General features: G+C 51.2%; 10 protein-coding genes across 10 annotated transcripts; 4 read left to right on the top strand and 6 right to left on the bottom strand.

Moving 5' to 3' along the window:
- Nucleotides 1–265: 265 nt before the first annotated feature.
- HSP88 (Heat shock protein hsp88) lies at nt 266–2,765 on the bottom strand (the record flags this gene model as incomplete). Its single annotated transcript, XM_051726650.1, has 5 exons — nt 266–568; nt 619–927; nt 985–2,530; nt 2,601–2,632; nt 2,691–2,765. 5 exons carry the CDS (start codon nt 2,763–2,765, stop codon nt 266–268), a joined length of 2,265 nt encoding a protein of 754 aa, XP_051593832.1.
- Nucleotides 2,766–3,171: 406 nt separating this feature from the next.
- J4E82_000328 (uncharacterized protein) lies at nt 3,172–4,365 on the top strand (the record flags this gene model as incomplete). The annotated part of the gene is made up of 1 exon (XM_051726649.1): nt 3,172–4,365. One exon carries the CDS (start codon nt 3,172–3,174, stop codon nt 4,363–4,365), a length of 1,194 nt encoding a protein of 397 aa, XP_051593831.1.
- Nucleotides 4,366–5,592: 1,227 nt separating this feature from the next.
- J4E82_000327 (uncharacterized protein) lies at nt 5,593–6,693 on the top strand (the record flags this gene model as incomplete). The annotated part of the gene is made up of 1 exon (XM_051726648.1): nt 5,593–6,693. The coding sequence occupies one exon, from the start codon at nt 5,593–5,595 to the stop codon at nt 6,691–6,693; it is 1,101 nt and encodes a 366-aa protein (XP_051593830.1).
- A 554-nt stretch (nt 6,694–7,247) lies between these two features.
- Nucleotides 7,248–9,833, bottom strand: J4E82_000326 (uncharacterized protein; the record flags this gene model as incomplete). Its single annotated transcript, XM_051726647.1, has 2 exons — nt 7,248–9,290; nt 9,339–9,833. The coding sequence occupies 2 exons, from the start codon at nt 9,831–9,833 to the stop codon at nt 7,248–7,250; spliced, it is 2,538 nt and encodes an 845-aa protein (XP_051593829.1).
- Nucleotides 9,834–11,012: 1,179 nt separating this feature from the next.
- On the bottom strand, nt 11,013–11,907 carry J4E82_000325 (uncharacterized protein; the record flags this gene model as incomplete). The annotated part of the gene is made up of 3 exons (XM_051726646.1): nt 11,013–11,107; nt 11,160–11,814; nt 11,881–11,907. The coding sequence occupies 3 exons, from the start codon at nt 11,905–11,907 to the stop codon at nt 11,013–11,015; spliced, it is 777 nt and encodes a 258-aa protein (XP_051593828.1).
- A 1,674-nt stretch (nt 11,908–13,581) lies between these two features.
- Nucleotides 13,582–14,536, bottom strand: J4E82_000324 (uncharacterized protein; the record flags this gene model as incomplete). The annotated part of the gene is made up of 3 exons (XM_051726645.1): nt 13,582–13,769; nt 13,828–14,064; nt 14,113–14,536. The coding sequence occupies 3 exons, from the start codon at nt 14,534–14,536 to the stop codon at nt 13,582–13,584; spliced, it is 849 nt and encodes a 282-aa protein (XP_051593827.1).
- Nucleotides 14,537–15,400: 864 nt separating this feature from the next.
- Nucleotides 15,401–18,095, top strand: J4E82_000323 (uncharacterized protein; the record flags this gene model as incomplete). The annotated part of the gene is made up of 3 exons (XM_051726644.1): nt 15,401–15,489; nt 15,537–15,588; nt 15,636–18,095. 3 exons carry the CDS (start codon nt 15,401–15,403, stop codon nt 18,093–18,095), a joined length of 2,601 nt encoding a protein of 866 aa, XP_051593826.1.
- A 286-nt stretch (nt 18,096–18,381) lies between these two features.
- Nucleotides 18,382–18,922, bottom strand: J4E82_000322 (uncharacterized protein; the record flags this gene model as incomplete). The annotated part of the gene is made up of 3 exons (XM_051726643.1): nt 18,382–18,634; nt 18,691–18,805; nt 18,856–18,922. 3 exons carry the CDS (start codon nt 18,920–18,922, stop codon nt 18,382–18,384), a joined length of 435 nt encoding a protein of 144 aa, XP_051593825.1.
- Nucleotides 18,923–19,724: 802 nt separating this feature from the next.
- J4E82_000321 (uncharacterized protein) lies at nt 19,725–20,492 on the bottom strand (the record flags this gene model as incomplete). The annotated part of the gene is made up of 1 exon (XM_051726642.1): nt 19,725–20,492. The coding sequence occupies one exon, from the start codon at nt 20,490–20,492 to the stop codon at nt 19,725–19,727; it is 768 nt and encodes a 255-aa protein (XP_051593824.1).
- A 2,149-nt stretch (nt 20,493–22,641) lies between these two features.
- J4E82_000320 (uncharacterized protein) lies at nt 22,642–24,530 on the top strand (the record flags this gene model as incomplete). The annotated part of the gene is made up of 4 exons (XM_051726641.1): nt 22,642–22,759; nt 22,811–22,917; nt 22,971–23,991; nt 24,043–24,530. The coding sequence occupies 4 exons, from the start codon at nt 22,642–22,644 to the stop codon at nt 24,528–24,530; spliced, it is 1,734 nt and encodes a 577-aa protein (XP_051593823.1).
- Nucleotides 24,531–25,045: the final 515 nt, after the last annotated feature.

Below are 25,045 nucleotides of genomic sequence, written 5' to 3'. Positions count from 1 at the left end.
TAATTTCAAGTGCTTTAGCATGCCGAGTTCGACACTTGGTGGGGTATTTGAATAGATAATGGAAGTAATGGAACATAGTTCCAGAACAGGATATCGTGTTCGTTCGTCTATGGACTAGTCTATCATAAGCATCGCATTACCATGATCTCATCACAGAAAAAAAGAAAAGTTGAACAAGAAACTTTCCCTCGCGCCAAACGTAGCCCTGTATACCACGCCGACCAAATGCTTTTCACTTGCCGTTACGCCTACGCAGATGCCTCGCTTAAGAAGCTTCCTCAACGCCGTCAGGCTTTTGCGCCTCAGCGTCTGTCATCTCCGCGTCCTTTGGCTCTTCCGCCGGCGGCGCCTCAGCCTGCTTCTTGGCCTCGGCCTCCCGCTTTGCGCGCTCGAGCTCGGCTTGCTTAGCTGCGTGCTCCTTCTGTTGCTTCTCCATGACCGCTTGTCGCTCGCTCTCGATCTTGTCGTTGTAGCGCTGGATGATGGGTCCTGCGATGGAGCGGATGTCCTCCTTCTTGGAAACGTACTGTGCCTTGGACGCGTCGTCGCCCTCATCGTACAACCACTCCTGTATGAATGTTAGCGCCATTCGAGAACCATGTATTGAACTGTACTTACCTCAATGGTCTCGAGCTTGGTGTTGAGCCTTGCCTTCTCGTCGTCGCTGGCAAACTCGGCGTAGACGTCGAGGATCTTGTCCTTGAGCTCGTAGATGAAGCTCTCAAGGTTGTTCTTCTCGTTCTCGGTGTCGGCAACGAGCTTGTCCTCCATGATCATAGAGTTCTCCTTCTCGGCCAAGGTCTGCTTGCTCTCCTCGTCAAGCGAAGCAGTGCCTGCTGATAGTGGCAGGTCACCCTTGCGCTGCTGCTTCTTAACCTTGCGCATCTTCGGTGGCTCCTTTGCAGCGTCCTTGTCAACGTCCATTGCCTGCGCATTATCTGTTAGCTCATCTGTTATATGCGCAAAAGCAGGACGCCCAAGTACAGGATCAGCGCTAGGCTTTCGTCGTTTCGCGGCAGGCTCAGGCGGACTTCGCCGGCCGTTACTAAGATCATTAGGAAATTCGGAAGAACGTACATCACCCTCTTTCTTCTCTGCTGACGGAGACTCGGGAATTGGCTCCTCGACCTCGGTTTCCTCGACATAGTATCCAGACTCGACGTTGAGTACACCGTGCACATTGAGGCGTGCCTTGAGCTTGCAAATCATGAAGTCGCCCTTGGGGTCCTCCTTGACACCCTTGACGGAGAATCGGCCAATCCATGGGTTCATCTTGCCCGGCAGTTGCTCGGGCTTGGCGTACCTGGCCTCAAGGTCGAATGGGTGTTTCCGGTAGAAGGTGAGGATCTTGGTCGATGGCATGACATTACCCTTGTTGAAGACGGTCAGGTTGGTGTCTTCATCAGGAATGTCCTCTGACTTCTCCCAGGTGAACTCGACAGGGTAGTTGACCATGTCATGGACGGAGAAGTCACGGACACGGAATACTGGCGAGAGGATGGCGCAGCAGAAAGCGCATCCACGAGCGACAGCCTCATCCTGGTTGAGTGTGAAGGAGAGGGGCTTGCCGAAGTAGTCTTGGATCTTGGACTTGAGAACGGGCACACGTGTGCAGCCGCCAACCATCTCGATGGCGTCGATGTCGGCGGTGGTGAGCTTGGCCTCAGCGAGAGCCTGCTCGATAGGGGCGGTAGCGCGGTCAATGAGGGGCTTGATCAGCTCCTCGAGCTCCTCGCGCTTGAGCATACCGCGTACATCGACGTCGTTCATGATGGACTCGACGTTGATGGGCGCCTGGTTGTTTGCGGAAAGGACCTTCTTGAGCTTCTCGACACCAGCAGCCAAACGGAGGCGAGCCTTGCCGTTCTCCATGACGTCGATCTTGTACTTCTCCTTGAACTCCTTGGCGAAGTGCTCGACAAGGGCCTGGTCGATGTAGCGTCCACCGTAGTGGCGGTCCCAGGCGCTCGACTTGACAGCCAGCTCACCCTTCTTGAACTCGACGACGGTAGCGGTGTAGTTGCTGTGGCCGATGTTGACGAAGACGACTCTCCGTGGCTTCTCCTCGGGCCCTGGCAGGTCGAGCTTTGTGATTCCCCAGCCGAGAGCGACTGCGGTGTTGTCGTTGATGAGGCGGAGGCACTTGAGGCCAGCAATGTCGGAAGCGTCGAGGATGGCGCGGCGCTGGGCGTCGGTGTACCAGACGGGGCAGCTGAGGACGACGTCGTTGACGGGGAGTTTTAGTTCGGCAGATGCTGTGGCTCGCATCTTGGTGAGGAACATGGCTGTGATTTGAGTAGCAGTGAACTGCTCCTTCTTTCCCAGGTATTGCACCTCAGCGCCGACCTGGCCGCCCATGTCGATGAGCGGCGCGGATATGAAGTTTTGCTCGACCTGGACATCGGGATCTGAGAGGTTGCGGCCGGCGAGGCGGACGAAGGAGGAGACGGTGTTCTTGAGGTTGGAGATTTCCTGGTTCTTGGCCGTCTCGCCAACGTATCTGCTCTTGGGGCCGAAGCCTACTAGCGATCTGCGAAATTGTAAGTCGACTGTCGTTTTGTGTGGGTGGGTGTGCGAGTGTGGGCTGGGGGTATACTTACGGTGTCGCGCGGTTGGAAACCTCATTTGCAATCTACGCACAGTCAGTATCTTGGTAGACGATAACATGCGATTAGGCTAGTAGTACTTACCACATCGACACCTCGATTCCGCGCAACAGCAATGACGCTGTTGAGCGTTCCCAAATCAACACCTACTACAGACATGTTTATCTCTGATGGTGGGGTATATGTGCGTGTGTATGGGGTAGTGTAGGGAGTGTGTGCGGTGAAAGTGGTTTTTTTGCAAGGTCGTGTAAAAGATAGGCAGGCACGGGTCGCAAATTTCAATAAGCCGCTGCTCTGATGACTTGCTGGCAATACGTCGAAGAAAAGAGAACCTTCTCGACAAGCCCTGTTTTAGCGGGGTCACTAAAGAAAGTGTTGCGGAAGGCACGGACCACGAAGCAAATCAACCAGCAACACGCTGCGTCATGGCCCCATACACGTCGCAGTCACCCTCCGACGCGTCTAGAGGGCGCCATCCCATTCGAGCGCCCATGCAAGCATACACAACCGCCTTGGAGAACTCGCACGCGTCAAACTCGTCGACCATGAGATAGCTGACATCATCATGGCCCATATTCCCCCGTACCCACTCTACAACAGGACGTACAACCTGTACCGCCTGTCCCCACTCCACTGCCACGACACGCCCCTCCTACTAGAAGCCTCACTCCGAACCCATGCCAAGCGCCTAAAAGAACAGCTCAAAGGCGACAATGTGCGAGGCGTCCAGGTCGACTTTGCCGGCGCTGAGGATACCGCAAAGCTGGGGCCGCTGGACGAGTGCAGCTGGGACATGATCGGAGACGAAGATGCCTGGATTGACCGACATCGCCAGTCGATAGATGTCGATGCCTCGCACTTGTCATCCCTCTCCCAGCTCTCTCCAGACCGCGCGCGAGGACTGCAAGTGAGCCTCGAGTACGAGAAGCAGACATACAATGCGCTCCTGCTGCGCGACCCAGGCGTCACCTCCTCGCCAAAGGGCTTCACATCGCTACCACTGTTGCTTGTGAAAATGCCGGGTCCAATACGTGACATCTTTCTGAACTATCTCCGAACGACCTTCGATGCCTACGTTGCGCCCTTGAAGCTGCCCTCCCCCATCATCACTTCGAGTCTTGAGACATACTTGAAGCACCTCTCAGCGCGCTACTCGACCCAATCCATCCAAGACATTATAAGACAGCTGCACATCCAACTAGCCTTTCCCAATAGTACAACTACCCTCAAGCACGTAGAGATCACCATCGCAGGTGCCGACATCTCCGGTTTCGTCGACCGTGGCAGGCTGCTCAAAGATACCCGCAACAAGCCCTTTACAGCTGCGTTGTCCACCTATCTCAAACAACACCTCGCTCTCGACATATCGCACCCCAAAGTTCAGATATCGCGCATCGCCTGCAACAGTTTCCACCTCGGCACCGAACGACTGAAACTCGTCGCACCCGACCCCCTTGCAGACACATCCTTCTCCGACGAAGGCGGCATGTCACAAGATGCAAGTGCAAGTGAGCTTGCCGTTCAGGAGCTCTATACATCGTTGGTCCGAGAGGCTGCTGGTAGCGGTAAGTTCCTGCCCGAGGACATGTCTAAAGCTTCAAAGGAAGAGACACTGTCACCTACGGCAAGTGCTCAAGCGGGGCGGAGGAAGAGGGCTATCAGCACCGCTGCTGTTGACAGCAACAACAAGAAGACCAAAGCAAGAGCCAAAGAGAGCGACCGAAAGATCAACGGGAATGATGACATGATTGGTGTCTAATCACACCTCATGCCAGGCTGAAGTACGTCTCGATAAAAGTGTTTGTATATTCCTTAGGATACCCGTTGACAGACTCCTCTGCAACAAACGACATCACATCTGATCGCATAACATTCATATTGCATGTCGAAAAGTGCTCCGCCGTCGTGTGCTATTTCTTTTATCACAATGTTGCCACGCCGCATCAGGTTATCTACATGAAGGTTTAGATCTTCAGGAAGTCGGTGCTATGATACTTCGTATTCCTGAGAAATGCTCGAAACACATTCTGACAAAGAGTAATACATAGACCACCATGGTAGACGGGGAGTACATACTCGATTTAGAAGGATTCTCATCCTGCGATAATAGACTGCAAACCGTCAAACCCGTTATCGAGGATATAATGCAACTGAAAGGAGGGGCAAAACACCAGACTCCCGTCTTTTCACCCTAATATCTCTCCTATTGACCACTCTTGAGTCGCCCGCACTCGGATCATCAATTACTGCTATGCACGACTTGCTACATCAACGTCTCCGCAAACAAGGCATCATCATCGGCCATGCGAAAGGATACGGTGTCACACACCAAATATGCGGCCTGTTTTCCATGAAATGCTGAATACACGAAACACTATCGTTACCTATGCTCCTGCACAACACACTTAGCATGCGAAAACGTATGGCGAAGTGCAAATTCCATCAAAGAAAGTGGATCTCTTGTAGAAGACCGTGAAAACTTTTGCCTTTTGAAAATCATTGGGGGTACTAGAGCGAAGACCAGAATGAAGATGGGTGTGAGGGCGGAAGAGAAGCCGGTAGTACAAGATCACGAATCGAGCAGTTATACGGAAGGTGAGAAGAGGCAAGAAGGAAGAGACAAGTTGATTTCCGTTCACATGATGGCAGAAGATGAATCAGTAGGCTTTTTTCGGGTTACCACTGAGGTTTCTGAATTCGATGCTCTACCCTGAGTTCAAGCAGCTTGTGACTCTCAAAAGCTTGGTTTTCCACGGTCCTAACTCACATGGTCAAGTCATGCTTTTCCCCTTTCACTAATCGATGTCATTTGCCCCTCGGTTTGTTATAGTTCGTGTGGTCCTTGCACACGTGACTATCACAAACACAGTCTCTTGCGACTATGAAATAACTATAGCTCTTCGCCGTTCTTCTTTCTATCGTCGACTTCACATATACAGTACCCATTCTCTGAAAACTCAAGTATATATTCTCCACTCCACTGGATATGTCCGTCTCCACCTCTACAATGATAGAGATACGTGACTACGTTACCAACATTCGTTATATCCGTCGTCCTTCATCTGAGCTAGGAGACTACGGCGCCCTCGTCTCCAACTGCTTCAATTACTTCAACCGGAACCAAGAAACACACACAGTACATTTCCACTTCCGGCGGGACTCGCGTTGTGAGAATGGAAAGTTGCTAAAGGAGGATGAATGGGCCAATGGATCGTATGAGGTACTATACGCACACTTTGTGAGGAGAGTCCAAGCTCGAGGTCAAAGCAGCCTCAGCTTTGGACACAGGGCTAGAAAGTCGACAACACCTCCAGACGTCTCATCTCCCGAGTCTCCATGGAAACAGCCGCAGTTACCAAATCTTGATGATGAAGGGTTTCCCATCGTAGGAAATCCACCAGCTCATCCAGTGTTGGAAGCTTTCAGTCCTGCCCCTACTCCCGTACCACCACCACCACCACCACCAGCTCCTCTACAGCCTCCTCTGGCCGTTCGTCGAGCAGCCATGCAACGCCGAAACACGAATTCGACAACCGTGTACTCTATCGGCCCACCAATTCCTACTTCACACTATAGCACTACGTATTTCTCTGCCCCATACATCTTCATCCCGTTACGTCCTGCCCCGCCTCGACCACGGTCACACGCTCAGCGTTACAGTGATCCCTTTCCAGGTTTCAGATCCCTAGCAACTGTGGAGAGGATCATGTTACGTGAAGACCAACCAGAGCAAGAAGTATCAGAGCCAGGAGAGCGCGCATCCGATGAGAGCTCGCTGGAGTCCTTCGACTTTGACAACTTTTTTGATGTTTCTTCGGAAGTGAGCCAGTATTCACCACGAAGGCAACAAGGGCAAGGAGGAAAGCAAGATCAGGAAGGGCTCGAAGAAGAGGGCCGTGCGTCTATTGCGCGTTCGCAGGATTCTTTTGGACGGTTCGTGACCGAGAAGACGGAGAGTCCATTGTTTGTGACAGATGAAAGTGAAAGAGATTTTCAGGGGGATTTGGCTTGGGAGACTGACGATGAGGAGGTGGCGGCGAGAGCGGAACAAGGAGCTGGTGATAGTGATGAACGTGAAGAAGATTGAAAGTGTTCGTATCGGCATTTAGGTGTTAGAAAAGTAGAGCTGGAGGACACAACAAAAGTCCCTGTACGATTCCAGCATGATATGATACATCTCGAAAAAATCCAATTACTTCACTTGTTTATTCGGTGTCAACTTATCGAGCTGTCGCTCTCTATGGTAGTTCAAGCATTACACCAAAGACTTAGTGATAGTTCTGCATTCCTCGTCTCTCGCGGCGCGTCTCAACTTCAATCTTTGTGCATAGTGTAAACGGTAGCAGACACAGTATACTGCATCTTGAAAATGATATTCAGCGCACGATACTCGCCATCAGAATCCCCTCGATAGCACCCCGCAAGACTAAAGACAAAGAAAGATACATTCAGATCATAACGACGTTGATGAAACGTAACAGGGAATCATGAAGGAAGGAAGAAAATCAAACTAACACACCGATGCGAGTAGTCCACTAGCTTCAGTGTTGAGGACCAGAGATATCCGGCCAGCATTCACCACACATACTCTTGGAACAGAACAGGTGAACCAACACATACCATGCAATTGTCGACCCCGCCTCATGTGTAAACACTTTCCGTGAAGGAGTTCACCTGCAGTCCCCGTTCAGCCATATCAGCATTCTCAAGGAACTTCAACTGCATCCACACTAGATGCCCCTTCACGCGATCCAGTTCCGCTCTAATCTCCTTGACAGGCCTGACCATGTCGTACAAGTGCCCCTGCTTATGCTCCTTGTCGCCCGAAGGATTAGGGGTAAACTTATCATAGTCTTCGAACGTAAGGATACTGTCATCGGGATCGGCGTGGAACAAAGACCTGAACACCTCGGTATTGGTGGTTGCGCGCTCGGTCCACTCGTCCCATAGTTTGGATGACAAGGGATCGGAGACAAAGTCAGCTTCGGGGCCGGGCATGGGATCGTTCGGCGATTTCTCGCCAGGCGGTTGCGCGTTGGGGTCATCTGCGGCATTGAGGGACTGGGGTGGGAGTAGGCCGAGATGTTCGCGCCATAAGCTGCTGCGAAGTTGGTGGGCAAGGCGTGCAGCTTTGTAAGGCTTGCCATCCATCTCCGTATCGATCTCGTCCGTATCCTGCAAGACAATCGAGAGTTCTGAATCATGGAAGCCTAATTGGGAGCGGTCATTGATGTTGGAAGAACCGCAGATAACGGTCCTGTCATCAACGATGCAGATTTTGGCGTGGATGTAGAGCTCCTCTTGGAAGAAGTGCTCCTTTTCGTCTTCCTCTTCACCTTCCCAATCTTCTTCACTGGGCTTCTTTTCCGTAAGCATGGCGTCGTCGGCAATCGAATCAGGATCAATGACACCGCCCTGATCACCTTTGCCTACGTCTTCAGACTCGCTCATATATGCCTTCCTCAACTCAGCCGCTTTACGACGTGCCTCCTCTCCTCCTTCCTCCGGTGATGCTTCCAGCTCATCGATTTCAGCTGCTTCAAGCTCCATGTACGTCATGCCGGACTTCTTCTCACGCTCCTTAAGCGTGGGTGTGACGTTGATGCGGTCGTACGAACGTAGGTTGAAAAAGAAGATGTACTTTTCGGGGTCGACACCGGCCGCTTTGACTCTTCCGAAGATGCTTTCATCCCCTCTACAGATGCTCTTGAATTGATAATCCATGATGGCGCGTGTTCCGGCAGCAGCTTGATCTCGCAGGTCTCCTGCGAATCCTGGAATAGCCGGGATGACAATGATCAGTCTAAAGTTGCGCTGCTCCTTGGCTGCTGATACCACTGCATCAACCATCGCAGCTCCAATCTGGTTATGGACAGGGTTCGTATCATTTTTTCCCGTCGCCGTGATGAAGAATTGATTCTCAATGTAAACATAGTGTTTCGCGTTGCGGATGAGCTCGCAGTATGCGTTCTGGATACTCTGCTCATGAGGATCGATACCCATGCTCCAGTCTCCGCTACTTCGGATTAATTGTGCATGTACGGTACCGCGATTGTCGAGATTTTTGCTGTTCAGCTGAGTGATGGGATGGTGCACGTATTCACCCACAGGAAACTTGGGCCTCTGCACTCCGATCAGATCTTCGTCAGCGCCTTCTCGACCTTCCATGGTAAGCCAGTCATATCTTTCGTCACGCTTGTACTTTTCTCGCTTCACAAAGTTCCATCGCAGGACGAAATGTTCAGCGATGTCGTACACCGCCGGACCAATAACGCCCATAGCCACGTCGTGCCATGGCATGCGACCGTACTCGAGCTTGTTCAGCTTGTTAGATTTCCAGTCCTGAACACTCTCAAAATCCATGATACGGTTGTTGTTGTAATCCTGACCAGGGAAGATCTGATTTTGTACACCAGAGGGGTGCGCATCGGAAAGCGGATGTTGCTTCTCGTCCCATCGTCCGTAACACAAGTCCAGTCCACCAATAAAGGCCATAGCATAGTCGATGACAATAAACTTTTCGTGATGTGCCCAATAGAATGTCATATCTGAGGCGTTCTCGAAGACATTGTGATCGGGATGTCTCATTACCTTGATGTTTCCGTATCCAGGTTCGCCCTCTTCAAAGAGGCCCATCAGTGCTTTCTTGGTATGCTGACTGTTGCACGTGAGGGCTGCAGAAACCTGTTCAATATAAGCTGATGAATTTCTGCTGCTAATTGACGACCTTACCTCCTTGTACACGGAAATATAGATCTTCACACCAGCCGCGGCACGTCGCTTGAGCACCTGATCCAACCGAAAATGCTGGTTGTAGTATGGCGGTCGCTTTAGGAAGAGCTCAGGGCTGAGCCACCAGTCTGCGATGTAAATGGTCTCTTTGGCCTGCTCCAATGCCTCGGCAACGGCCCAGAAGTAGTCCCTGCCATCTACATACCACTTCACCAAGTTACTATCTCGCTCCGGTGCAAAACTCTGGAACCGGTGGTTCTCTGCAATCTTACTCCTCTTCGCATCTGTTTGCTTCTCATGCTCTTCGTCATGGCGATGGTTGGCGTTGAAGAGGTTGGTAAATTTGCCAATCTTATGCTTCACATGCACGGCCTTGATATGCGCACCTCGCAGTTTGGTGTGCTCAAGTTTCTGCTCGATCTCCTCTATCTTTTCAGAGGCGCGATGGTTGAAGGGGTGAAAGAGCTTCTTAAGGCCCTTCTCTTGAGAGGGCATCTTGACGGCCGTGCGCAGCGATCAGCGCGGGGTAACAATGGTGATGATGAGGCTGGAGAGATGGAGAGGCTGAGGAGTGAGGCGTAGGCGACGTAGAGGCGATCAGTCGCGTGCACAGGTCTTGTACTGACCCGCAGGAATGGAATAACCTGTATTCACTGTGGAGTACTTGGCAGGTAAATAGGCATGGTGCGATCTCAGCCGGAGAGACCGATTGGTGACGTCACCAGAGGCTAGCCATGTTCAGGAATAGCATTCATGCACCTCCCTCAAGCGTCCATCGCGTCTGAGGTTACAATCCGCGATTCGCGACGTTGCGGAATCATTGCGATATCCGCAATGAGATGTATGACGGGTTGTTCTAAGAAGCTGATCTCAGCAAAAGCAAACAGCATAATCAGATCCATGAGTTATTTCTCAGATAATGAGAATACCCCTACCCCGCGTATTCGGCCCTCCCGGTTGATTCCTTCCACCAGCCACCACTTCCGAGACTAAGCGCATGCACGCTGCATTATTGGCGAGAAGGCCTAAAATGCGGCGCATCATCTGAGAGAAAAGTCTGTGAGACTACAAGCTTTGACAGAATGTCATTAGAAGTTGCTTGCGTGGCCCGATCGACGTGGCCGTGTGCTAGGTGTGGAGCGACTATGAGCGCAGTTTCCTTTTATCAAGCATCATGGTATCGTGGTCAATATGATTACGCAAATGAACAACAGTCATATTTGATAATAACGTAGGATTGGTTATGTGGACTGCCAATACGACGATCGTTTCATAGCCAGAATAAGAACACATTAGACGTTACCCACGAGCTATGACCCAAGTATTACCAAAGTGTTTAAATATTGACAACGCAGACTTACGACTTTAGTCGTACTCGTGGACAGGTGGCTCGCTGATACCCTCCAGTAAATCAGACCCTATGACAACGCTTGTTCAGCATTGCTTCCGGAACAGTCTTAATCGTAAGTACGTAGAGCGTGGATCATGGGAACGCCATCCCATGAACCATCACTATAACGCGCCTCTCCAAGCGCGCGAAGGCAAGACCCAAATACAAGAACACAGGCTTGTGACACGAAGCAATTGGATAAACTTCGGCGCTGTATGGCGTACCTGGGACAAACCAAAGGTAGGTCAAGATACTGCCGAAAGTCCTTGCAGAACACCAGTCAATCAGGCAACAACAACGACCGGCCATCCGTCCTCCCAATTGAGGTAGTTGTAACCAAAGAAGAATTGATCGGCCTCGTAGCCAACACTCTGGCGAACTGCGTCAACGTCAGCTCAGGTTTCGTGTATCACGTTCACTCTTCCGCATACCATAATGATAATACATCACCGTCCTCCCATTGTCAGGGTGCGCCATAACACCCTGACCACCAGGCGCATAGATATCGCCATGACTGGCGAGGATCGTAGTACCGCCATTCTCTTCGAGACAACTCTTGCCCTCTCGGTCGTAGAAGGGTCCGGTTGGGACTTCCGAGCGGCAGACGACAACGTGGTACACTTGACCTTCCGGTGCAAGGCCGTCCTTGTCTGATGGCTTGTTGCAGCACTGACCAACACTGTAGAACATGTAGTAAAAATCCTTCTCTTTGTGCATGATAGCACCTTCAGAGACTCCGGCACCGATGGTACCATTGCGCACCAAGTTATTGATACGATTGTTGTCCGCGACCCACCTACCAAAAGCTATAAGGTCATCGTGGGGAAATAGCTCAACTTGGAAGATGTCGTCCCGGAAAGATCCAAAGGTAAAGTAAATTGGGTCATTGGGCGTCTCTTGGTACACGAAGGGGTCGATCAAGTTATACTTGTGAGATAGGGGGAGACCGATATCACCGTGGTCTTGCCAGCTACCTGGCTCAAGGGAAAGCGATGTCGCCACACCGATAGAGGAGTTCTGGAGACCGATACGCGATACAGAGTAGTGGCAGTAGTAAGTGTCTCCTCGCTTCGTCACTGAAGGTGCCTGTTCGCGTCGATCAGAAAGGTGCTCAACACGTCAATGCAAGGTATCGTGGAGGAGCGAACGTACCCAGATATCCTGTTCTGGATGGACCATTATACTCGTACCGTTATGTAATAAAGCGCCTTCATAGCGCCAAGGGCCTTCCAGTGAAGATGCAGTCGCAATAGCGATGTTTCCACTGGTCGAAAAACGCCAGTACTTACCGTCTTCGTACAAGATGCTGGGATCATGGATCCATGTGCAGTTGCCACGACATGGTTCTGGATCTGGGTACAAACCATCAACTGTCGGACTGCCAGCTTGTGGGTCTGGATTTGGCTGTGGTCCTGGTCCTGCGTGAGGGAGTGGTCGTGGCGCTGGAATCGCGTTTGCAGCAGCTTCGTGAGCCAGGAGTGGTAGAAAGGTAGCGCTGGTGATGAGTATCGCAGTAAGTAATGCGGTGGTGAACCTCACTGGGCCCGAGTCCCGGATGGTGGTTCCAATGCTCCTCATAGTCAAATATTGATAATCAGTGAGGAAAACAAAGGAAGATGAATGTTTATGGAAGGCATACGATCGATCGCAGATTTTATACAAATGGAGCGTGAAAGGCGTCAGGGGTTATGAATTGTCACTAAAAGCCGACAACAGCGTTCGTTTGCAACCACAATAAACAGCTGACGCCAAAGCTTATGGCACGGCGCTCAGAACACATAAACACGGTAGGTGTGTTGTAAGAACCGCACTTCTCGTGACTAAAGAAGTGGTAAGATTTGTATAATGTACGCAGGGATTGGCCACGAACGCTCTTGTGCGAACCCCCACCTCCGCCTTTCATTCAGGGAAGCGCTCAGGACTTCGTCATGCGACGTACTTCTAGAGCTAGGAGAGGGTCAGACGCTCCGTGCAAGCCCTGGATTTCGGCCTCGTATGTGCGGCGGTGAGAAGAGCAATAGCAAGTAGAGGCTAGGCAGGCAACAAAGCCCCGTCCGAGCAAGAGCTCACGAAGAGAGTCGTATGACATCGTCGAGCTTGCGCCTGTTTAAACGCCGCAGATTTATTACCTGTAGGTACGCGATATTCATAGGATCGTGAACATATTCGGATGCGTGAAGTGCCGATGACATAGCGGTTTTGCAATACTGTTGGTGGATGTACCTTTCGAGTAGTACCAGTGATGTCAGCGATTGCTTTTCGTCTGAGTATTCTGCATCAGGTGCATGATCTTCGAACTATTTTCGAGTTGTTGCGCTCTGTGGTATCGAAGCTCGAGTGGAACGTTACGCGACCAGATCCGGTGCCCGCTATTACAGCCAAACGTACGCCAAATATTTCATTTACTCCGCGATGCTGGTAGTGCCACATGGAGGTTCCAAGTTTTCGACTATGACACCGCTGATCTTCATTAGTATGCTGTGTAGTCGCATCGACAAGTATCGGACTTGAGTCAAACCCTCTGATCGGGCGCAACGTGGCAACCGCCACAACATTGGGGCTGTGTGACGGTACGCCATCTTGAAGCTACTGTCTTTCACTCTGCATTCAATAGTCGAAACACAAAGCCATGCTCCTCAAAAGCAAAGTGCTGCATGTATCAGTGCGTCGGAAACAATGATATCGGTGATGAAGTTGAAGGCCACCGCAGAGATTTGCGAACGCGGTGAAGTTGACTGTGACAAATCTCATTATACGGCGAAGGTCGTGCAAAGGCTCCGCACGAGAACCACACGTTTGTCTACCTGCTTCTTTCGGAGTTTCTCTCCCATCTTGCCTGTTGCTTGCCAAAAACTAATTGGGCGTCTTGTAACCTTTGACGTCGGTGCTGTTACTCCATTTGTCGAACTTCTTGACGCTTTCATTGTACGTATCCAGCTTCTTGTTGATGAGACTGTACGCGTCGGTGCCGACTACGCACCGCATAGGCGGATCGTCCATGACTGCTAGATCGTAGAAGACCTTGGCAGCCTTGGCGGGATCTTTAAAAAAAAGCTTGTCAGTTTTCGTTCGATTTATAGAGGATTCACGACAACGAACCTCCTGCTTGGGAGCCATGGCGCCCTTGAGCCTGCTTCTTTGGGTCGACGTCCGCGTATGCCGGGTTTGAAATCTCTCCAAAGTCCATACTACGACCTGACCAGTCGGTTCGGAAACCACCGGGTTCGATGCAAGTGAATTTTATTCCCCACTCAGGCTTCACTTCTTTGGAGATTGCCTCCGTGAATCCTTCGACTGCCCATTTGCTGGCACAGTAGATGGAGAAATTAGGCACGCCTAGTACGCATCAGCTGCGATTCCAGATATCGAAGGCATCAGGCTTACCAATCTGACCACCAATAGATGTTACTTGCTGGATGACACCTCCGGTCTTCCTGTCGCGCATAGTCTCCATGGCCTTCCTTGTGACATCGATGAGACCGAAAAAGTTGATCTCCATCTGCTGTCTGATTTGCTTTTCCGATAACGTTTCAAAAGGCCCATTGAGACCATATCCGGCATTGTTGCAAACGACGTCGATTTTTCCGAATTTCTTAATAGCTGCGTCGAAGGCATTATCGATAGATTCTCTCTTTGTTACATCGAGGTCCACGAGCAGACTGTTGGAGTCGTTGGCACCATCGAAGGATAGTTTGGAAGAGTTGCGTGCAGTTGCGACAACATAGTCACCCTTTTGCAAAACGACCTTGACGAACTCCTCGCCAAAGCCAGTAGAGCATCCAGTTATGAGGAAGACACGGGGAGCCATGGTGGTGCAACTGGGATAAAGTGTTGAGAATATGATCGAGAATGAGGTGCAAATGCTGCGTTGTGCTTCTCGCAACCGCTCAAGCCGCTCCTCATATACTACGGGGATTAACGACGTCAAGTGCGGCCATTGTCATTACGTCAGGATCCGTTAAGGGAGCTCACGGTGTTAGCGGAGTTGGTCCGGCAGCGACTACGGACTGGCGAGTCAATCTAGACCTGCGATATACCGTGTTGGTAACGTCTGCAGACCGGCGATGGTAGCTTGGTCGGCAGCATGTTTAGGTGACGTCGACCGACATTGAGATGGACATGTCCGGCTAAGATCGTTGGGCAACCGCTCCACATGCTATAGGTGCGATGCTTCGAGATAGCAGTGCAGGGTGATTAACATTACACATGGACCTTGACGAGTGTTGATGAGAGTCTATGGAGATGAGGGTGTGAAGCTGTGGCCAGTTGGCGTGTTTCCTCGTATTGCGAGGGGTTCGCGAGGCTGTTTGTAGTAGATAGCGAAACGCGCTCATTTCGGACAGATAGGTAGTAGATGAAGGCGAGTACCTAAAGCCGAGTACAAAGAGAACAAGAGGAGCAAAAAGTACTTGAGCTTTGCCGATTGGTGATGGTCGACTGCTGTCAGGCCGGAAGAGGATGGTTAATGGGCAAGGAACGCGTGACGGAAAGAGACTAGCGCCGACGCGAATTGATGTCGCGAAACTGGTGCCCCTCGAAGCGTTTACCACGGCAACAGCACAAACAATACACCCGTTCAGATAGCCGTTGCGATTCCCCCTGCTTACGCTGTGTTGGTTCAGCCTTTTGCAGCGATTGGCATTTTACTAGTCCAAGAGTCACATAATACACCATGGCCGAGGTAATCAGGGACGAGGAGGTGCGCAGGCGCGTGCGACTTGCGCAAGAGTTTCTCGACCCAGACGATGTCTCGAGGCGAAGGTATGGAGCACATGTTCGCTTGGGCAGGCGCCGACTGACGGCTCCAGCTACCGACCCGACATTCTGGTGATGCTCAATCGGGGCCTCCGAAGACTCACAGTAGGTGCAGCACGCCAGAACACGATGCGCATACTCACCGTGTCCAGGTCAGCATAGACGAGATCCGCTCACATAACCGCGAACTGGCCGATGGTCTGCTCAACTCGCCCTTCGAATTCACAGAAGCCTTCGACCGCGCCCTCAAAGATGTCGTACGCACCTTCACCGACCGCCCAAAGTCCGAGACAAGCGACGACGTGGTCTACTATTGCGCATACATTGGCAGCTTCGGCGAGTACTCATGTAACCCACGTACATTGGGCTCAAACCAGCTGAACCACATGGTGTCGCTCGAGGGCATCGTCACAAAAACCTCCCTCGTGCGGCCCAAGGTGGTCAAGAGCGTCCACTACAACGAGAACAAGCAGAAGTTCCACTCGCGCGAGTACAGAGATCAGACCATGACTACCGGTGCGGCGAGCACAAGCGTCTATCCGACAGACGATGGTGAGGGAAATCCACTTGTCACCGAGTACGGCTACTGCATCTACCGCGACCATCAGACCATCTCCATCCAGGAGATGCCCGAGCGTGCGCCTGCTGGACAGCTACCGCGTTCGGTTGATGTCATCTTGGACGACGACCTCGTCGATCGCGTCAAGCCTGGCGACCGCATACAGCTTGTCGGCATCTATCGCTCACTCGGTAACCGCAACGCTGGTGCTGGCAGCTCGACCTTCCGCACACTGATCCTGGCAAACAATGTTATCCTTCTCTCTTCCAAGTCCGGTGGCGGCATCGCCCAGGTTTCCATTACCGACACCGATATCCGCAACATCAACAAGATTTCGAAAAACAGGCGCGTATTCGAGCTGTTATCGCAGTCACTCGCCCCCTCCATTTACGGACACGACTACATCAAAAAGGCAATTCTTTTGCTTCTTCTGGGAGGACAAGAAAAGAACCTTGAGAACGGCACCCATCTGAGAGGAGACATCAACATTCTCATGGTTGGTGACCCCTCGACTGCTAAATCGCAACTTCTGCGATTCGTGCTGAATACCGCACCGCTCGCCATCGCCACCACTGGTCGTGGCTCGTCCGGCGTTGGTCTCACAGCTGCCGTCACATCAGACAAGGAGACAGGCGAGCGTCGTCTTGAGGCTGGTGCCATGGTTCTTGCTGACCGTGGTGTTGTCTGTATTGATGAGTTTGACAAGATGTCTGATGTTGACCGTGTAGCTATTCACGAAGTCATGGAGCAACAGACCGTGACCATTGCCAAAGCCGGTATCCATACCTCACTCAATGCTCGATGCAGCGTCGTCGCAGCTGCCAACCCCATTTTCGGTCAATACGACATTCACAAAGACCCTCATCGCAACATTGCTCTTCCAGATTCTCTTCTATCGCGTTTCGATCTGCTTTTCGTCGTTACCGACGACATCGAAGACGCACGCGACAGGCAGGTTTCTGAGCACGTCCTCCGCATGCATCGATACCGTCAGCCTGGCACCGAGGAGGGTGCACCAGTCCGAGAGGAGGGAGCTCAGCTCTTGGGTGTCGGTCTCGACACTGATGCTGATGCCAATCGTCCAACGGAAGTTTACGAGAAGTTCAATCCCATGCTGCATTCCGGTGTCACAATCACAGTTGGACGTGGGGCGAACCGAAGGACCGAGGTCCTCAGCATACCTTTTATCAAAAAGTACATCCAATATGCTAAACGCGAGAAACCAATCCTTACCAAGGGTGCAGCCGATCACATCGTAGCAACCTACTCTGCACTGCGGAACGACGAGCTAGATGCTGGTACCCGCCGCACTTCACCTATCACAGCGCGTACTCTCGAAACACTCATTCGTCTTTCCACTGCACACGCAAAAGCTCGTCTGTCGAAGCGAGTAGAGCAGAAGGATGCAGAGGTCGCTGAACAAATTCTCCGTTTCGCGCTGTTCAAGGAAGTTGTCGAGGACGACCGCCGCAAGCGAAGACGAACAGTCCGTGATCCAGATGCCATGTCCACAGACGGAGAGTCATCCGGTGATGATGACGAAGACGGTGACGAGCAAGAGGCCACACAATCTCGCCGCACCGGTGGGCCATCTACCCGTAACACGCGTACGGGCACTACACGCACCCCCGCAGCCGAAGAAGACGGTGGAGAAGACGACGAGAACGAAGACCTTTACAACGTTACGCCGAAGACTCAGCGCACAACCAATCGTACACAGTCGTCCCGCGCTGGCGTATCATCACAAGTCAGCGCCGCATCTTCACACCCCGAGTCCCAGCTACCAGCCACACAAACCGAATCGCAAGAATCCCAGGACATCACGCCGGCACGTCTGCAAGTGTTCCAAACAGCGCTTGGTCAACTTATCGATGGGCCACTATTTGCGAACGATGCTGCAGATGTGGAACCTCTGGTTGCTGCTGTAAATGCTAGACTTGGTGGTGGTAACGGGCGCGAAGCATTTGAGGAAGCTGAGGCAGAGAAGGCACTTGAAGCGCTCAGCGAGAGGAACAAGATCATGTACTCTGGAGGTATCGTATACAAGATCTAGAGAGCTAGACATAGGTATGGATACATGATCCAATGTGGATATGAAGCGATGATCATCGATTTAGCTGTTACGCAGTAGACATGGCGTTATTTTGGTTATGGAGACAAACGTGCGAGCGTAATTCAACGATGTTTTGCTACGACGACAAGCACATGTAGGCGGAAATACCCAAGCTCACAATGTTTACAAAGACGACCAGCGCAATGGAAGTAGATTTGTTTTCATTCATTTGTTGGTCATGACATCATCTCTTTATAAAGGTATCACTCAACACTCCCTGTCCATTCTATACAGGAGAGTCCTGCTTAGCGAATTGCCTCGCCAACGCCTCAATGCTGTCCGCGATCCTCTTGAATTCATCCTTCTGCTCTCCGGCAAGGTCACCACCATCCATGGCAGCATCGTCGTCCTGGTTGCCCCATTGGATCTCCATTGTGTTGAAGTCAACCTTGGTGTCTAGGCCGTAGACGTCCTTGCTTGGGTGCGAAGGGAAGCCGCGTAGTGTGGAGATGAGAGACATGAGCTCCTTAACATCGTCTCTGCCAAGGGTGTTAGTAACGACAGAATGAACTGGAGGCGACTGTGTGAAACGTACTGTGGTACATCACCCTTCTTTTCTGATGACTTGGAGTTACCGTTGTAGTTGGACATGCGAATGCTAGCTGGGCGGTTGGGCTCGCCGATAACCTCGATCATGTGTGTTGGTGCGCCTGTACGTCTCGTAAGTGAGAAACTACATATGTTAAACCGAAGAACTCACCATTGAAAGGCTTGCTAAGAACGATCTGGAACTCTCCAGACGGCGGGGGTGCGACCATGCGAGGCATCTTGATATGTAATCTGTGTGGATTGGTTTGGAAAGTAGCAAGAGGTCCGAAGTTTTTGAGTTACAAAGTGTGTAGACTGTGAAGTATTTCAGCTGAAAGGTGTGTAGGTAGAACTTCAGGCGGGGTATGTGCTGAGAGGTCGTTTTGTAGCTGGTGGTAGCATAGACCATATGCCATCATCGCATGCAGGTACCCACACTAGTGTTGCTGTTGATGTCATGATGAATCAATCGCGGCTACCGATGTGGATCGCGAAAGTTTCCCATCTCTTCTCCACCTCCTGTCGATGAACCATCTGAATGTCGATGCGATGGGAACGATGGTGGTCAGAATTTGCGGTTGATTTTGCTAGAGATCGTGTACAACGCGTTGTCGCTTGACGCGTGAACACGGGGTATGACATCACCTCCTCTACTCATGCTATGTTTATTTCTGCCTAGAACTGATTTGGCAGAATACTATTGGGGCATTTCCATCTACAACGATGCTTTTCGTGTTCTTATAAAGAAGATAAGTGGAATGATAGCTGATGAATGATAGCGTGGCTGGTTCCCTCAGTGCCCATTCACCCTTGCTACACAGACAAAAGCATCATCAACCTTGAGTGAATGTGTCCTGCTATATCAACGAAAGCCATATTCTCTTTGTTGCAATCCAATGTGGATGATCAAGAGTCACTTGGCGCTGTCTGGCGAATGATAGAACGCTAAAACAAACTCCATTGGGTATACATAACTTGAACTCATACCACACTCGTCCTGGCTGTAGCAACGATGTGCGATGCGCCACCATTTAACTCCCTTCAAGTGCTCTTCAGTTTGCCATTCGTCTCCCGAACATCCTGCGGAACTGTTGCTTGAGCCTCATTTCCCTCAACCTTCCCTGGCTTCGCGAATGCTGCACCTAGCAGATGTATTGGGTTGTTCATTCTCGTCGTCATGACATACAGCAAAGTTAGCCCTGTTATGACAACTTCGTCTCTTAAGCTCTCTGAAACCTCCTCTTCTGTCTTGTCAAAGTAGAAGTTTCCGACTTGTTTCAATGCCCACCAATTCACACTGAGCTTTGCGATAGGCTCCTGAGTAGCTGAGTTGATGCATACGTAGTCCCAGACCTTCAGGGTACTGTTGGCTATCCAAGATACTGGTGTGCCACCGAGCGCGTGCGAGAGGTAGTTGTATTCGGTTTTCCATCGCTTCAAAGGTTTCAGGATGATTTCCCGGCCGTGAATTATACAGTCTCCGCTGATCGAGAAACTGTGAATGGTGCCTTTGGCGATGTTCGTGTGATCTGTTACACGCTCAAAGCGCAATTGAGGCTTTGCAGGACGGAAATGTTGTACGTAGAGTGGCGTGAGCTCTCCACCAGCGCCCCTAGAAGCTACTATGTTGCGAAATTTTGACCAGGCAAAGTCCACTTGAAGGGTGAGGCCATGAGATGAAAGAGGCATGGTAGGCTTGTCAGATTCTTCTGATGCTGTTTCCTGTACTACGGGCATGTTGGCGGAGGCTTCAGAGCTCGTAGACACAACGTGTTGGGGTGGAATAAACGCAGTAGTAGCAGTAGACATGATGTGTGTGAGTTTTCGTTACCCAGAATGGGTGCTGGTGCGGACAGTATAAGTACATCTGTTTATTTGGCATCGTGTTGAAAATATTCGGCCGTATGCCTTGCTCAGCCCCGCTCGTTGCCTGGGACGCCTGAAGTGAGGTTCATATGCACCTCTTTATCTCCTATTATGGAATAATGCTCATCAGCACACAAGAACAACATACTCTGCAGCACAACTGTAATACCGATAATGGTAAGTCAACTGGCGAAGTGAGAGTCAGCTGAGACGGCAAAGAGAGCAGAACGCTGACATGGGCGGCTGGAAGCCTTTGAACAGTTGAAGGGACGATGAGGTAGAGCTGAACGTGGGCCCACTTAAGCGATACCGGTATGTCGTCATAGCTTCTAAGATTACGGCTACCACTCCGGCCACCATTCGAGCTGCTCTCACATGCACCTTCTTTCGACAGCATCGGCAACCACGCGCTCCTGACGATGAGGGCAATACTTGCTCGTAGGGAGACATGAAAAATTACATAGTTTTCGAAGGTCCTATTCGTCACACCAGACACACGGCTTGTGCAGCAGCATGATCGAGTAGCTGCGAGACACACTACGCGAAACATATCTAAGAACAAACCCAATCGAGTGCTAAAGAGTGTATACGATCTTCTCGCAAGTATCATATCGACTTTGGTGGGATTGACGCAATTGGAAAAGCGTCCTATACTGACAGCACAGCAAAACAGTGCTCCATCCAGATGTTGAACCGCGTCACTTCCCCGCGTGGGGACTATGTTTAAGGGGTTCTGTCAGGATGATAAGTTAGCGGAATTTTATCCACCAACGGCTTCAGACAGCCGTCTCGAAAGTGGTTGGGTGCTATCGCTACGCTGTTTGGACAACTCGGCAATACGGCAATAGATGCTTCGCAGTACGAACCACAATCTGCCACTGTCCAACTACACCAGACAGTTCGGGTATCACAGATCACTTACTGATGTTCGAGCACTTAGCTGTACCTTCGTGTACATTGGGCCACTATCTGCGTCGAGCGATCACGACCCGCCCGATATGTACTATGGTGACCAATAGACACAGGTACTGCCGGCTTCTGCCAACAGGTTTGAGTGCTTCTTCTGGCTGGGCTCATCGCGCGTCCCCAAGAAAACGATAACACCAGGCGACGCTCACAATCTCTCACAGCCGCGATAGGTGACGAATACCGCTTACGCCCGAGCGGACGCGTCTCCAAGCCTTGTGTCGATCAAAATGCCACAGCTTCAGGACAGAGATCTACAGGGAGGCTCTTCACCTGGCTTGAGGCATTGCACATCATCACTACTGGATGTCGCTTCATCGCCAAGCGGGGTTTTTCTGGATTTAGCGCGGCGGACTTGGCGGACTTGGCAGAGAAACCTTTCAGGGCCACCAATTTCTCCCAGAGTCGAGAAGCCATGTTAACGTTGTCTTGTTGAGACGCTTGCCGAGCCGCAGTCCACACAACCGGACAAAAGAACCTGTGCTATTCAGTGTTCCTCATTTACGCTTATCACGGCAGGCAAGGTCAGCCTGTCACAACACTGTCTTCATGTCTCAACCTAGATTGTTTCCTCTATGTCCACAGGTGTAACATACAGGGTCGAATTGAGCCTTAAGGCGGAAAGTCCCACAAGCCGTGTTCGAAGCTAGCGCTACAGCTGACCTTGGCTCCATCCGCGATAGTCAATTCACCGCTTGGCTTCGGTTGTAAGCCTCCTAATGGCGGGAGTGGCTGCTAAGCCAAGAATGTCCTGGCGGCTGCTGTTTCAAGTCAACTAAGTGCATTGTGTCCGTGACGCGTGTAAAGATATGAAGTAATAAGGCGTGGCACCCAAGAACTTGGAAATCGAGGCTGGCATTCGCGACCATCACTGCGCTCACTATCCTCTCCGAGCCAGTCCCGGAAATCCCTCGTTCTCCATAACTTTTGTACTTGCTTATATCGGTTTAATCGACTTGTAAATACAGCTGGTCTGCCTTTTACAGTTTCTTGCTCTCGCTGGTCGTCTTCGTTCTTCATTATTCCTCCCTTTTCTTAACCTTGTTGGCTGTTCCTTCGGCGCATGCATTCTTGTTAAACATCTCCTTCCGTCTTTTCCGTACTCCGGGTATCCAGAATTTCCACGATGCCTACTCTCGATGTTAGCGAGCTCAACATTGTCGTTGCCATTCTGGGTGCCTTCATCATCTGCTATGGCTTTCTTTCAGTCAAGATCAAGCAAGTCTGGTACTTGGGTGAAGCATGTAAGTAACCAGTCTTTGGCAGCTTGAGAAACCCTCACTGATTCTTTGCAGTGCCTGCGGTTCTGGTCGGTATCATCCTAGGGCCGATAGCTGCTAGATTCCTGGACGCCGAGAAATGGGGTTCTGCTGCAGAGGGTCAGCGGGAGGCCATCACGCTGGTAAGCAAAAATGATGCAAAGCTTGAGATTGAACCTTGCTGAGCATACTGAAGGGCATGTGCCGCATCGTGATTGGCGTGCAGCTCGTCATTGCCGGATTCCAACTTCCTGCCAAGTACCAGCAAGGCCGCTGGAAAGAGATGACCATCCTCCTACTCCCCGTCATGACAATCATGTGGATCTGCACAAGCTTGTGCATCCTAGTCACCATCCCAAAGCTTTCGTTCTTGGCTGCGCTGGTAATTGGATCATGCGTCACCTGCACAGATCCTATCTTGTCACAAGCTGTAGCCAAAGGTCCTTTTGCCGACAAATTTGTCCCTCGTGCACTACGCGAGATCATTTCATCGGAAGCTGGAGCCAACGATGGATTCGGATTTCCATTCCTACTTCTGGCCACATACCTCATACGCCATGCTGACCTCGAAGGTCTGGAGTTGAAGCCAGGCGTGGAAGGCGTGAAAGAGATCGCCCACCGCGCGGTTGGCTTGCTCTCCAAGCGTAGCGAGGAAGGAGTTGGCCGTCTCGGTGGCGGTGTTCCAATGGCAATGGAGCAATGGATCGTCGAAGGTTGGTTGTACATCATCCTCATGTCGGTTGCGATCGGGGCGCTGGTGGGTGTTGGCAGCATGTTTGCCATCAAGTTCTCTCTCCGCAAGAAGTGGATCGACTCCGAGAGTCTCCTGCTCTGGCCCATGGCAGTGGGACTGTTTCTCATCGGTATCTGCGGTGCGCTTGGTACAGACGATCTCCTCGCTTGCTTCGTTGCTGGTAATGCAATGAACTGGAACGGCATCTACCTGGAAGAAACAGAGAAGCGCCACGACGAAGTCAACAGCTGCTTCGATGTCATCCTCAACTTTGGCGGTTTCATGTATATTGGAACCATCATCCCTTGGGCTGAATTCCAGCTGCCAGAGGTCACCGGCATCAGTGTTGGAAGACTCATGATCCTTGGGTTCCTTATACTTGCATTTCGCAGAATTCCTGCGATTTTCATGGTGTACAAGGTTATGCCCGCATGTGTCAAAGATTGGAAGGAAGCGTTATTCATGGGATACTTCGGACCCATTGGTAAGTAAATGCTTGCATCTCCATAGCACGCGGGAAGCTAACGTATCTCAGGTATCGGAGCTGTCTTCTACGTCGAGCACACCCGCCATCTTTTCCCTAAGCCTGGCGAAGCTTCGACCGAAGAGGAAGAGAACTTGGTCGCCGCGATGATTCCGGTCGTCTACTTTCTTGTCATCTTCTCGATCGTCGTCCATGGCTTGTCCATCCCTGCTCTCGATGCTTTCTATCGCTACAAGAAGATTCCACCGATCGAGGAAGCTGAACCTGCAGAGATCCGCGTACTATCTGTCCACGAACCACTCCCCAACAACACAAGAGTGGACGCCAAGCGCAACTCAGTCTACCAGCACAACCGCTTCTCTCGTCCAGTGTCTATGGGTCCTGGCCCGGAACTGTACAGGTGGAACAACCAGGCTAGAGATAGTGATGCTACGTTCAGATCGAACTCTCAGAGCGAGGCTGTCAATTACGCCCAGAAGCTACAGGCAATTCGGTTTGCAGAGGACTATGCTCATGAGAAGACCAACCTGCGCCAGTAGAAAGGTACAAGATTGAGGGTTTTGACAGGTTACCCGCCAGAGTATTGCTCAGCAACACACGTGGTGGACGGCTTTCCGAGAGGACTACGGAGAGATCGGTACGCGTTAAAGTAAAACGGAAGCTGTACGCAACATGGAGGAGCACACATCGGACAAGGGTATTGAAGGGTGCACTCATCTTTGGGTATGTATCATACATATCGCTCGCTCTCTATTGTATATCTTGCTTTAGTCTCTCGTTTAAATGTGCAATATAGACCAACGTTGAGCTTCACGTATCTGTCTTCACTACCGCAGTCAGATCTACCTCCGCATCATTTGTGAGTGTGGTCTACAGGCCACTCTGCTCCCCTTCTCTCTAATCATATCGAGCAGGGACCCTAGTGAACGCCGATCAACTTGAGACTCAATTCCCCAGAATCTGACATCCATTCCCCCTGTCGTTCATTGCCCAATCCAAAACATGCCAAGTGCGCCGCGGAGAAATCGCCAAGACTGTCGTTGCCGTCTTACCC

Source organism: Alternaria postmessia (genome assembly GCF_024291825.1).
Source record: "Alternaria postmessia strain BMP 2775 chromosome Unknown scaffold_1, whole genome shotgun sequence".
Taxonomy (NCBI): domain Eukaryota; kingdom Fungi; phylum Ascomycota; class Dothideomycetes; order Pleosporales; family Pleosporaceae; genus Alternaria; species Alternaria postmessia.
This window is presented reverse-complemented; position numbering and strand designations above follow the sequence as displayed.